A 13,564-nucleotide genomic window follows, 5' to 3' on the forward strand; every position below is an offset into this window, starting at 1 on the left:
CCAAGCTATTTTGATGACTATAACCTCAAAAGTACCCGCGACGTCTGTGTTGAATAAAATATTGTAGACTTTCGTACAAACCGAAAGGTTTCTATCAAAATACGCTCCACGCCTTTTCACAAGGAAATCCTATTTTTACGGTGTTCTTCAGCAGGAGAGTCATTAATGAATCCGCAATGTGTTCACAGGTCCCGGTCGCGCCTTGTCGCAGGTGCGTCTTCGGTCCTGCACCCAGCCTTGTAAGTATCTTAAGTAAGCGCAAGGATGGGCGCCCCTGCTCGCCTCGGCTCGTCGGCCGGCCGTTTCTTTGTCATTTCAAAGTGGACGTGGGCGTTTCTTTACGAGATATCGTGACTGAAATTCGCCTTGGAATGTTGACCCCCAGTGGGACAGAGGCGCTGGCGCTGCCTGGCGCTTGCGGCGCTCACGGGCGCTCGCGGGCGCTTCGGGCAGGCGCTGGCGTCTGTCTGCCGGTAGACCGGCAAACCAGCGAACCGGCGCAACGCCGAGACGAGACCGCCCATTGGCGTAGCGCGCCCCGTCCCATAGGCGGCGCGACAGCCGAGTGGGCAGGTGGTTACCAGTGTTGCCAGGTCTGAAGCATTTTTTCCTCAAATCGGAGGAAATGACGGTTCAGAATTAGACAGGACAGACCGAAGAAATGAGGAATTTCGAAGGAAATTCTCGTTAATGAAATTTTTTATCATACTTTTGTAGTCGGATATGTATTATTAATTTTACGAATCTGTTAATTCCAAAGTGGGATACTGAATGATTAACCGGATATGAAAGGGTCATTCTAGATATCTCAGAACGTAAAAATATTTGGGTAACTTTTCTCCAAACTGAGTGGACCGAATAATTTGAAGTTTTAATGCGTAATTATGGAAGTTCTAATGAAGGTCCTGATACTCCGTGGCGTCATTTATTAATGAGAAATTCGTTTATGGAAATCTGAAATGAGTTGTTCCGATCTGCGGATTTTTGTTGTCATGACCTGGCAACATTGGTGGTTACCTCTAAACGTAGTCTTGACTACAGACGGGAATCAGGCCAATCAAACATTCTACATTGCTCGCTGAAAGAACTATAACATCTAAAAAAAACTTATGATGACCACGCGTATTGTGTTGCATAATGAAAGAAAACTGTAACTTCCTTAATTGCGAATATTTCATAAACCAAAATTGAGTCATACATTGCGTCATCACAAACAACATATGTTTGTCTCTATTTTAAACGACTATTATCTTTGATATTGCAACTTTTTCAACGAGCAGGGTATTCATGAATATCAGTGCACATTTGATTTTCCAACGTGTAATATACTTGAAAAAAAAAATATTGTTTCATTGAAAAACACGATGAGCGACATAAAATGGTCAAGCTATAATCCTAGATAGTCTACTGTAGATACGTTTCTGGAGGTCTGTTTCCGAAATTATGAAATAATTAATATATTATCATTCATCGTTGTTTTTTATATTAAGATGAATTTCGGTGAGGGCGTTTAAAAATGCAAGGGGTTGCATATGATAATTTCCAAATAGTTTCGAAAATGGAACTCCAGGTTTCTCGGGCTGCGTTCCAAAATCTTGCTCTGGGCGGTGACAAGCGGGAGACGGCTGACCAGGTTCCACGAAATGGTTCCAAAGAATGTTGCGGCGAACTAGTGTTCCATTTTACATTCCAACTCGCTGAGACCGCAGAAGTCGTGGGATAATATTTATAGAAGTATATCACATATCTTACTTAAGGAGCCTCGTTAATGTTGACGGCCGAAAAAAAAAAGAAGATTTTCACGAACAGAAAAAGGAACTATACGTCCGAACTTGTAACATTCTGGGTATATCCAACCGTAGATAAAGAGTTAGTACTAGAAAGTTAAAACGTATTTTAAAACAATATAACGGCATCTTCAGGTAAAAATAATAAATCCAGAGTTACACGTAATTTACTGAAGTGGCCCAAAAACATATTTTCCAAGGTAAACATAATACTGGCTGGAAAATCCGTTTAATGTTTTACAGTTGTAACGTTTCCTTCCTCTTCTTCGTGAAACTGTTTTTGATCGGTCTAAAAAGAAATCGATTTTAGAGACAAAACTAAGGAGGCCTCTTGAAACGATTTTTCAAACCCAAGAGTCGGTGAGAAAGAGCGAGGTTTTGGAATACGAGCCTTGGAACATTTATTTCACCATTTCATCATTTGATTGACGTCGGAGAGAAAACGAGACTTTCAAGCTCTTAACAAGGACGGTAACAATGCGACAAGTCGAGTACTTCATCACCTCGAGTTACTCGAATTCGGAAACATCGACAAGTCGAGTCATTTCCGCGAGATTTCATTTTTCAAAAAAGAAAAAAAAGGTATCCATCCCGGGCAAGAACCAGGAAAAGGAATTTTCTATCGAAAAACGAAATTTCTTGAGTTTCAAGACCTTTATTAGAACCTCCATAACCACGCGTTAAAGTTTCAAATTATTCGGTGCACCCAGTTTGGAGAAAAGTTTTACAAATATTCTCACGATTTATGAATACAAAATCATTTTATATCACTTTAAGGCGATACGAAATTGGAATCCGAGGGGACAAACGCCGAGTCGGGAAATTTTCTCCGAACCGGGTGTACCGAATCGTTTGAAACGTTCCTCGAGTAAACTCTCAACTTTCGATACGAGATTTCGCCTTCTTGCTGCCGCAATTTTTATTCGTTCTTGTCGATGAGGCGAATATAACAATATCAGCGACTCGAGTCGACTCGAATGCCCGCTGGAGTTGAATCAAACGAGGCGAAATATTCGACTGGTCGCCCCTTGGTGGGTCGGTTCCACAAAGCGCTCCTGGGTGACGGAGTTCCACCGAGTTTTGAGCGCTTCGCCGCTGCCCCGTTATAAAAAATGCCGACGGGACGAGCGCCGCTCGTGCCGGTCGACGTCGCTAGCATTTCTGGGTAGTTTTCGAGTAAAACACGGTCTCGGCCCGGTCTCGTCCTCGGTGGAACTCGGGCCGCCGAGCGATTCTCGGAAGGGGCTCGCCGGCCGGCGAGTCGCGTCTTCTCTCCGCGCGCCACGGCAGCGCCCCTGGCGGCGATCGAGCGCACCGCGTGGCCAGCGCCATATTTAACCGGCCGCCTCTGATGTGTTTAGTATGCCCGGGCTGGCGTGTCGGCGCGGCGAGCGGCAGGACGGCCGGGAGGGGGAGGCCGGCGGTAGGATGGGTCGGCCTCGGAGACCTCGTGCTCGCAGCTCGGGCCGAGTCGAGTCTCGCCGAGCGGCGCGGTAGGGCCGAAAGCAGCGCGCGAGTGCCGTGTGCCGCGTAACGCGATACGTCTTCTCTCCTCTGGGTTCTGGCTCTGCGTCCGGGAGCCAAGGGGCTCCGAGAGGGAGAGTGGCAGCGAAGGATGCGATCCGTCGGGCGAGGTCGCTCGTGTCGTCGGTGCGGCCGGACCGGCGAGGGCGATGCCTCGACGGGTGGGGTAAAAAAATGTCGATAGGCGTCCCCTGCCGGATCTCCGTGGAGGCAGGCTCGGTCGGTCGTTCGCGGGTGTTATGCAGCGGGTCCCGGGTGCCGGCGCGCGTGTTACCGCCGGAAGTGCCGGGAGTGCCGGAAGGGTCGGGGGCAGCCCCGAGGGGGGGCGGTAGGAGGCGGACTCGGTGGTGGAGGAGAGCGTCTTCGCTCCTGTCTGGCGGCCCCCCGGGGCGGAGGGGCGCCGCCGCTGCCGCCGCGGGCGTCGCGAGCGTCTCGAGCGTCTCGGGCCCGCCTCCAAAGTACTGGCCGCCAAATGCGCAACCGGGAAATCCTGTTTCATGTTCATGTTCTGGAGCAAGCGGACGGTGCTCACTAGACGTCTGCTAAAGGCCAAGGTCCGCGGGGAGCATGAAACCGAGCGTGAAGCTCAAGAGGTCGAACGGTATCACCCCGCTGCGAACGGTAGCGACGCGAGCCCCGGCATCCCGACGGCGCCGACCAGGGGCTGCTGCTCCGGGGCCGACAGCGACCCCGAGGACCCGGCCGACGACCGACTGCTGCGCTGCAAGGACCTCCTCAAGTCCCTCAAGGAGACGCAGCTCGAGATGCTGCTGGCCGCTGTCGAGGGCGGCGGTGCCGACCTCGGCGAGTGCGTCCTCGTCCCGCGCCGAGGCCCGCCCGCCCCCGACGACTGCCCCGAGGACTCTGGCGAGCGGCCGCGCCGCCACCCGCACCTGCGCCACTACCACCACCGCCACCCCCACCGGCGCCGGCACCTCCACCACCCGCAGCTCCCGCCGGCGCCCCCCGAGCCCCAGCGTTGCCGCGTCCGCGGGGCGCCGCACCTGCTCTGCTGCCAGATCTGGCGCTGGCCCGACCTCTCGCGGCCCTCCGAGCTCAAGAGACTTCCCGTCTGTCATTCCGCTAAAGACCCCGTCTACGTGTGCTGCAACCCCTACCACTGGAGTCGACTCTGCAAGCCCGGTAAGTCCGCTCTCCTTCTCTCCCCGGGGGTGGGGCGGAACCACGTGGCCACGTGGATGCTCCTCGCCCGCTCTTTAAGGACTAGGTGCTCCAGTTACGATTGCCGTGCAATTTATTCATTCTTGCCTTCGGTCGATCTCGGATTAGCGATCAAAATTAGGTTAACCGACGTTTTACCTACTTTTCATTAACCGCGTCCTATTGGGTCCTGAACTCCAACCGCGCGTTAAGTTCCGGATAAAATCCTTAATCAAAAATTAAGGCGTGATTTGGGGTGATCGCCCAATTTCGGATGGTCGACAAACGGTGGAATTTTAAACTTCGGTTGTACTAACTTCCGTCGGTGTCGCTCAGATTTCACTAATCCGAGATTAAGTAACCACAGGTAAGGAATTTCATGAGAATCACGGTTGGGGCGCTTAACCCTTCCTCCTAGTTTAAAGCTCGTGCATCCAATTTAATGAGAATTATCACCTAGTTCGGGCCCACGAGGAGAAATGGAAATCTCTTCCATGTTTATGAAATAAATGAGGACCTCGATTATACGATAACGACCCTTATTTCGCCCTGAGAAAAAATATTAGTCGACTGAAATAAAAATATATATTTTTTTACATACATATTGTTGCCTGAATCATACACAATTGCTTTTGTTCAGAAAAAAGATAATATTGCAGATTTAAACTAATTTCGTTTACTCCATCTGACATTTCTTGGAACGTATTCGATCGCAGGATTTTGTTGTTGCAGGACATATCTTTTTGAGTTAATCAACTTTTTTTTTTCTCTCTTAGGGTGTTAACACGTGGACGGATTTCTTTCCTCATCTTTCCTTGTTTTTCAGAATTTCGACCTCTTTTCACCGAATTTGCACGTAGAAGTGTCCTTCGATGTGTATGGTATACATTTGTCCGATGTTCATGTAGAGTGCCGGTGTTTTTGATTAGTGGAGATACGTTTCTTCGGCATTTGAAGGTTGCCATAATTATAAACCTCGTTGTTGTTGGTCTTTTTTTATTTATTTCTCTTTTTTGTTTTTGCTTTCTTTTTGTCTTGAGCAGCTGAGTTACCGAGTCGAAAAGCTAGGTTGTTTAACAACCCTATTCCTTCGAGAGGAGGAAATTGCGAAGCGAGCAAGTCGGTCTTGCGATCCATCGTTAAACGGTAAACCCCGTTTGCAATGTACGTGCACGAACCGCGAAGTAAACTAACCTAGGCTCGAAGCGATTACATCGGTAAGCGTAATTTCAGGAGTAATCTCCCGACGACGGATCGAATACTTCATTTATCCCTGGCAGGTGATACTAATTGATGTTAGTATTTTCAATTTCGGCAGAATTAAGTACCATGACCGATATTGCTCGTCTCCATTGCGTCCAACAATGCGCCGTCCGGTGATAGTGGAAATGAAATTTGGGAATCGCATATTTCAGATTGATAAAATATTATTGACTCGTTTACTCGCGCGAAAAGCTTCCTCCGCGGCCACGTTGGGGACGAAAAAGGCGGAGCGTGACTATCGAGAAACTCGCCGCGCGATACGTCCGATTTGCTAAATATATGTGCTTAACGTACGCACGGTACACATGGAAATTCCGTGAGTGTATCCCCGTCGATTGCGTATTGGCCATCCATTGGCTCGGTAGCGAAGTAATCGGCAAACAGGGGTGTGATCGAAGCGAGCGCGAGTGGCGTAAGAGCCGCCATCTTGAGAACCGGTGCCGCCATTTTGCGAGCTTGCGCAGTAGAGGTGGGAATCCTTGGCCGACTGCAGCGCCGCTGCATGTCAACTAAATAGTGTCCTTTGACATCTTAGGGAGAAACCGAGATAAGCTAATAAAATTTAACGCTTCAAAATCTGCAGATTCGAGGAAGCTGGAAATTTGTTCCCCCCCCTTTTTTTTTTTCACGTCATGGTGTACATTGGCGGACACAAATGCCTTATAAGAGAAATTTCATTCTTTTTAAATACTCTTCACGGGCGGGAGGACCTTTAAGACCTTCCGACTTTCGTGGTAAAATTTCAAATGATTCGGTAGATTTAGCTCGGAGAAAAGTTTCGTAAGCGGGCTTCAGATGTCACTTTCGTATCGCCTTAATGCGCCGTGAAAGCGGCATCTGAGGGGTCAATCGTTAATGGAACGTTTCTCCTAAACGAGTGGCACCGCATCGTTTCGAACTTTACTCCGTGAATCTCGAGGCTACAATGAAGGTCCGGACCTCCGTAAAAATTCATTTTTTTTTCTTTCTCTTTTTTTTTTAATACAAAGTAATAAAAATGTCTAAACAAATTCTTGAATTATCAAATTGTTATGAGTGTCGGAACCTTTCTTGTAGCCTCTATATGTATACTGTACAGTTTGAAACGGCTCGGTTCACCCGGTTCGGAGGAAAGTTTGATAAACGGGACCTCTGACGTCACTTTCGCATCGCCTTAAAGGCGCGGGGAGTATGGAGGGAAATGCCGCGAAAGGGTGCGTCGGTGCGACGATCCCCTCGGCATTCCACGTTCTTTTCCCAAGTTAAAGAGGTAACGAGATGAGCCGGGACGGGGCAAGACGATTGCCGAGGCGGCTTCAATGAAGTGCAAAATTGCGCGGCGGGGGGAGGGCACTTTGCCGTAGCCAAGTAAGGCGGACGCGCAAAAGGCGGCACTCCCGCAGCCTGTAATTCGCCGTGCTTAACGTTAATGCCGTACCGCCAATTATCGGTACTGTCTCCTCAAATCGACCCCTCTCGTCCCGGCTCGGGAGGAGCCGTGGAAAGGAGAGAGCACTCCCATCGCCTCGAGAATCTTAATGAGCTTTTTGGGGACGCTTTCAGAGTCTTTTCGGAGGCAGAAAGAGAAAAAGAAAAAAAACGTTTCGCGCCGTTTACGTCGTCGGCACTCGGGGATATTTTCTCCCGCGTTGAGGTTAACGTTTGAATTTTAGAGTGGGAGAAGATTAGGGTCTTAAGGTGATACGAAAGTGGCACCTGAGGACGCCTTGCTGTGAAACTTTTCTCCGAATTGGTTGCATTGAATTTTTCCAGAATATTTTCTCACGCGTTGAGGTTAACGTTTGAATTTTAAAGTGGGAGAATATTAGCGTTTTAAGGTGATACGAAAGTGGCACCTGAGGAGGCCTCGCTATGAAACTTTTCTCCGAATTGGTTGCATTGAATTTTTCCAAAATATTTTCTCACGCGTTGAGGTTAACGTTTGAATTTTAGAGTGGGAGAATATTAGCGTTTTAAGGTGATACGAAAGTGGCACCTAAGGAGGCCTTATAACCTCCACATGCGAATTGTAAAGGTTGAAACGATTCGATACACCCGGTTCGGTGAAAAGTTTCACGTGTTAGTATCTTACGTGGGAGAGAAGAAAAAAAAAAAAAGAAAAAATATACGAATCGTCACCGCACAACCCTGATTACCGCCCAACCTTGGCGCGCTCCTCAGCCTCGCGGGACTTTTTCGGGCCACCCTGTATCCATACCGGCCAGGCGCCAGTTTGTTTTACGTAACACGCGAGGATCAATCGGTCTCAACTCGGCCGCCACTCGGGGTCGGACCTCGGCACGACGGCGGAAAGGACGAGAGAGCGGCGACGAGCAGGTGACGATCGCCCGGGAGAGCGCCGGGTCGTCGCGACGGCGGCGCCAAAGTCGCGCGCCCGAGGGTCCGCCACTTACCAATAGCCGCGCAATCAAAGTTATTGCCAGAAGGAAATGAATCTAAAAATAACGCGTATATTGGGCGAGCCGGGCGCTCTTGCGCGCCGGCGGGGGCGACGGGAGAGGGGCGACGTCGCGCTGCCGGCGGCGGCGGTGGCGGCGCGGCGAGGGGGGCGCCGGCCCGGCGCCGCTGCGTGTCATTGCTGGCGCCAGCTAATTGTCGAGGCCAGCCGACATAAGCCGAGCGTGCTGACTGCCGCCGCCGCCGCCGCCGCGCTGCTGTCGCTCCTGCTGACCGTACCGTATTATACTCCGAGCCGCTGCCAAGGAACGCCGCATGCCGCGGGCCGCAAGCGGCGACCCGCGACCGCCCCGCGATTCCGATTCCGTCGGCGCAACCGCGGTTTTATATAGGCGGGACTGTGTGCGTCCGAGCGGTGGATCTTCCGATTATGCAGCCGCTGATCTTTGAGTTCGACATGGACGGTCACGTGACCCCGCGGATTCGTGTAAACAGGAATCCCAGACGGACACGCACCGTTAAGAGGATACGACAGGCGCTAAGGAATTTAATCGACGTCGATAAAGTAAAATTCATCTCTACCCTATTTGGTGGTAATGTCGTTTTGAATACTCAAGGGGGAAGATAAGCTGACGCGTCCCGTTAACGACGTTTATATTTACGTTGAAGTCTTTTACAGTCTGCGTTGAGGGTTATACCAACTTAAGGGTTCGAGATGTCATTTCGGTAAAGTAATGATTAAAAGATCGATGGAAAACTGCCGAAATCCCACGAATTCATGAATGTTTATATTTTGACGAACCAACCAAGCCACCTGTGACGTTTGGCTGCAACTAAATCTTTGCTTCAAAAGTACGTGTTAGTCGCGGGACGAGCCTGCATTCTCTTTAAATTTGATAACGTATGACCGTTTATCCGATTGGTCGAAAGATATGTAAATCTGACAATAAATGATTGTTATCCGATTGGGATAAAAACGTGTGAAAATCTGGTAGTCGCGACTGCACTCGGCTGCGGCAAAGTCGGCGGAGTAGAAGGCACGCTCGTCGAGTCGGCCGGGCGTCTCGCTCGCGTCTCTCTCTCCCTCTCTCTCTGTCTCTCTGTCGCTCTGTCTCTCTGTCTCTCGACGCTCTCGGTGAACCCCGCGATTGGTGAGATACGCTCGCATGACGTCCACGTTCGCGAATCAGCGGCCGAGGAAATGCACGCGATGCGGGAAAAGCACTGCTCGGCGAGCCGCGAGGGGGAAGGGATGACTCCGCGATCGCGAATGTTTTCTCGATTTCTACCGCTTTCTTCAGGCCTCTCTTCTCGTTCCCTTTGTCTTCCGGTTTTCTAATTTGGTCTCGGTTTTCTCGAATACCCGGGGAAAGACGCGCCGCTTTTCCCCAGGATTCGCGAACGCCAGAACCAGAGTTAGCATCTGCCTTCGGTCCAGAGTTAAGGTGAAGTGAAACCCCCTTCCAATCAGTCGATTCGAGTACAACACTTTTTTTTAAAGGGTATTGGACCAAACTGTCCGAAACTTTGACACATAACTCGTGATCATCCGAGAATTGTCCTGACCCATTCAGAATTTGGATTTTTGGAAAAGATTTTTTTAACTTATCCCAGACCAGATTCAAAATGGCGTCGGGCTCTCGTATTTCGATCAATATACAATTATCGAAGGCTCCGATATGAGAAACGAAAGGGTCAGGACAATTTTACGACAATTTAGAACACTCTGGTAATCGATAAACTCGCATTTGAACGGGATAAAGGCAAAAAAAGTGTTTTATGCGCTTCTATACCAAAACGATGGAAATACGAGGTCTCGGAGCGAAAATTTAATTGACCTGGTATCGACGTCGGTCAACTTCCTCGACGTGTTTCACTTCACCTTGATAATAGGTTTGCTTTCCCCTTCCCCCCAGATCGGTGGCCGTAGGACCTTGGATCCTGTAAAAAACGCGAAAAAGCAAGCTTCGGCTGAAATTTGGGGTCGTCGTGGCGTGGCCAAAAATTTTTTTTACGCGTTAATGAATTTCACCCATATATCAGAAGGGCTTGGCAGAAGATTTATCGAAGAGGGTATTTTTTTTTTCTGTGCCGTTTTCGATTTGGACGAATCCAATATGGCGGCGCCGGCTGTCTCATTGAACGAACGGCCGTTGCGTGAAATCTCGGCATGCGTGCCGAACACTCGTGATGTAACATTCCTCGATGCGGTCGGCTTCGTAGTAGATCCGACCAGTCACCGCGTGGGCAGGATATATCGAAGAGCGTGGCTTGAACTTTCGATATTGCTTAGCGTGTCCCGCGCGCCTCTGTGACAGAAATACGTAAGTGTCATTCCGAGTGCAAGGTGCCACTTACCGACGTTGTCTTATCTGGCGCGGTTGCTCGACGTAATTAAAGAAAACTATTCAATTGAAATGACCGAGTACTTGCGCGTTATTAGGTATCCCGCTGACTAGGATTTCCTACTTTCCTGCGTTATCTGCTACAAGGGAATTTATTTATAATAAAAAGTACGGAACACTGCTTAACTCGGTGTAGGTGATAACAAACTGTTAACGTGCTGTTTCATTTTTCCTGTTTTTGTAATTATCTTCTCTCTAAACGCGTTTTCAATTCCACATTCCTTTCGTACTTGGGAATAATTCAGTTCTCCATTCTACACGTTCGAGAGATTCAAGGTTCACGGATTATCTAAGAGTCTTGAAATCCGGAGTAGATGGGAATGAATGGCGGCGAGGGACACATCGCGGGGATCGTTTTCCCGAGATTCTTTCCCTCTCGGCCCCACGCTTTTCATATCTCTCCCTCTCTGTCTCTTTCTTTTGATTCCCGATATAGAACGGCGATTATTCCGCTCGATATTAATGGCCTCCACCCGATCGCCTCGGCCTGACGTTTCCGACATTCGTAGCGAGCTTCGACCCTCGCGCATCACGCGAATGTAGATGTAAAAGGACGAAAAAAAGGTGCGCCAGTTTCGCACCGATAATAGAATATCCATTTGCGGGCGCAAAGGAGACGGACCGCGTGTGACGTCAGTCGCGCTTCACGCCACAGGGTCATGTGGAGCGAAACCGACGGCGAAATTCCATTTCCCTTCGCACGGATAGGTCGCGTGCTTTTGTCGACATCTTAGTTTCTCGGGGTTTTTCGAGGTTAGGTTAAAGTCATTGTTTAAATTGGCTCTTAATTGCCGTATGAGAGAAAACAAAATGGCGACACGTCACGTGACGGGCGCTTGGCGGTGTAACGAACTCTTCACGACTGTTGAATAATTATTATTATAGGAAATAGACACAGATATGTACTTCTTGGGGTTTCGGAGGGTTTCTTTGCATTAATCTTGAAGAATTGAAATAACAACTATGCTTATGGATATCCTTAAAGTGTTCGCATCGATTATAGAATTTCCATTTTGCGGGCGCAATGGAGACGGACCGCGTGTGACGTCATTTGCTGTGTTACCGCAAAATTGAATATCCCAAGACAGTAGATATCTAAATTATGGCTGTCTGCCTTTTTAACTTATCAAAGCGTCCCATTGCGTGCAATTATGCAACGATACACCGAACAAAAAGTTACCTCTGAGTCCCCCCCTCCGTGGAATGCGCGACGCGGGATTTTTGAATTCTTTCCTCGTCTCGCGTTTCGGGGAGGCGCGAAACGCTCGTCTCTTTGCCTTGCCATCGTCTTTGTCGCTTAAGTCTCGAGACGGGCGCGATGTCACGATTTTTTCGTCCCCGTTCGCGGAGTTGCACCCGCCGCGAACATCTTCCATCAGTGAACGACATGTAGATTATTAGGTGGGTCGCGTAATACATCATAAAGTGCGTTAACTCGTTGAAGTAGAATATTCCCCGCGTGTCATTAAATACGCGAAGCAACTCGTTAGGGCAAAAATGCCCTCCGGTACCCTGTTTTTAGGGGTTTCGATGGCCCGCACGTTTACACGGGAAAACCCGCAATTTCGACCGAAAACCCAATTTTCATTTTCACCGTAAACCGTGCCTTGCACTTTTCTCCCCACTGGCGCAAGTTCGTTGAAGCCGAGCGGTCGTTAAGCCATCGACCAGCGTTGCTTCGTGGAAATTTCTTCGACTCGGCGAAGCGGCTTTGGTGGATGGTAACTCGTAAAATCGCCTCGTCGTAACCGAAAAGAAAAGAAAAGAAAAGAAAGAAAAACGCATCGCCGTTACATTTACGCACTTCTTTGGTTTTTCAGAGTCGCCGCCACCCCCGTACTGCCTGATCGCCGAGCGTCTGAGACCCGAGGGTGAGTTTTTCCTGATTTTTTGTTCCGACAAATTTTTAAGCTCCACCCTGTTTTCATTTTCATTTTAAGGAATATTTTGTTAATTCAACGAATAATTAGTTTACTCAAATGAATGCTCGTATTTCCGAACATCGCAGCCAATTCATCCGAGTTTATTCGAGTTAAATAATTATTCTTTGAATTAACAAAATATTTCTTTGCCACTAATCATCTTTATATATCTTCGGCTCAATGATGTTTTCCTCTAAGTGCATGAAACTTCAAAAAAAAAAAAAAAGAAAGCAAATAAAACAACCGACAGAATTTTCGAATCTATAATTGAAGGCTATGAAACTACTCCTAGCCGCACCTTAGAGCCAAACATTATGAAAGAACGAGGAAAAGTATGCACAATATATTGTGCTGTATATCTCCCTGCAAGTCATGAACGTTATACCTTGCCAAATTACTGCGGTACTTAAATTCAAAATGGTGCACATTTAATAACGACATATACACCGTTTGGCGTAACACATTTCCATAGTTAATGGTATTTTCGAATTAAAATTGATTCGCCATATCTTTCCGGTGGTCTAAAATTTCTAGGATTTTTATTTCTAAGTATTGCGACATCTTTTTTGTTAAGGTAGATCTGTTAGAGCGCGGTCGAAATTGCCGAGTAGCTGCGGCCTTCTTCCCCATTCATGCTCGAAGGAGACTTCTCGAAAACGAGAGGCGAGTCTCGAGGACGACGAGAGTCGCTTTCGGGAAAAACCAGAGCGGGAGTCGTAATCACGTCATCGGCAGGGGGGCAATCCGATCTCTCTCCTCCGAGGAGCTGTAACCAGGTTTCAGGGTATCGTCGTTTCAGTGGTCGACGATCCGCGAACCCGATCCAGCTCGCTCGGTCCGCCTTGACTCGCCTCCGTCGGTCGAGCTCCGATCATTCATTCCGAAGGAAATAAAAAGGAAGGGACAAAGTCGCATCCTTACGCTAATTCATGATCCTTCTTTGCATCTTTCTCAAATAATTTCGCTGTGCCGATGTCCTTCGACATTTTAATTGGAAAATAGTCACGACGTACACTAGCAAACGTGGATGTGTATTCCCGAATAATTTCGCTGCGCTCGTGTCATTTAATATTTTAATTGGAAAAACGTCACGATGTACAGGTGC

The 13,564-nt window shown here is 48.5% G+C and overlaps 1 protein-coding gene across 1 annotated transcript in view; it reads left to right on the top strand.

Annotated features, from left to right (window-relative positions):
* Positions 1-3,224: 3,224 nt before the first annotated feature.
* The window catches only part of LOC105702867 (mothers against decapentaplegic homolog 6), a 43,971-nt gene continuing 33,631 nt past the window's right edge, over positions 3,225-13,564 (top strand). The window contains exons 1-2 of the mRNA XM_012430788.1: positions 3,225-4,454; positions 12,358-12,408. Coding sequence (XP_012286211.1) covers positions 3,809-4,454; positions 12,358-12,408 — 697 coding nt within the window. The 5' untranslated portion in view covers positions 3,225-3,808. The remainder of the gene's footprint in view (positions 4,455-12,357; positions 12,409-13,564) is intronic.

The sequence above is a fragment of the Orussus abietinus genome, unplaced genomic scaffold, assembly GCF_000612105.2.
Source record: "Orussus abietinus isolate OABI.00-Male unplaced genomic scaffold, Oabi_2.0 scaffold160, whole genome shotgun sequence".
Lineage (NCBI taxonomy): Eukaryota > Metazoa > Arthropoda > Insecta > Hymenoptera > Orussidae > Orussus > Orussus abietinus.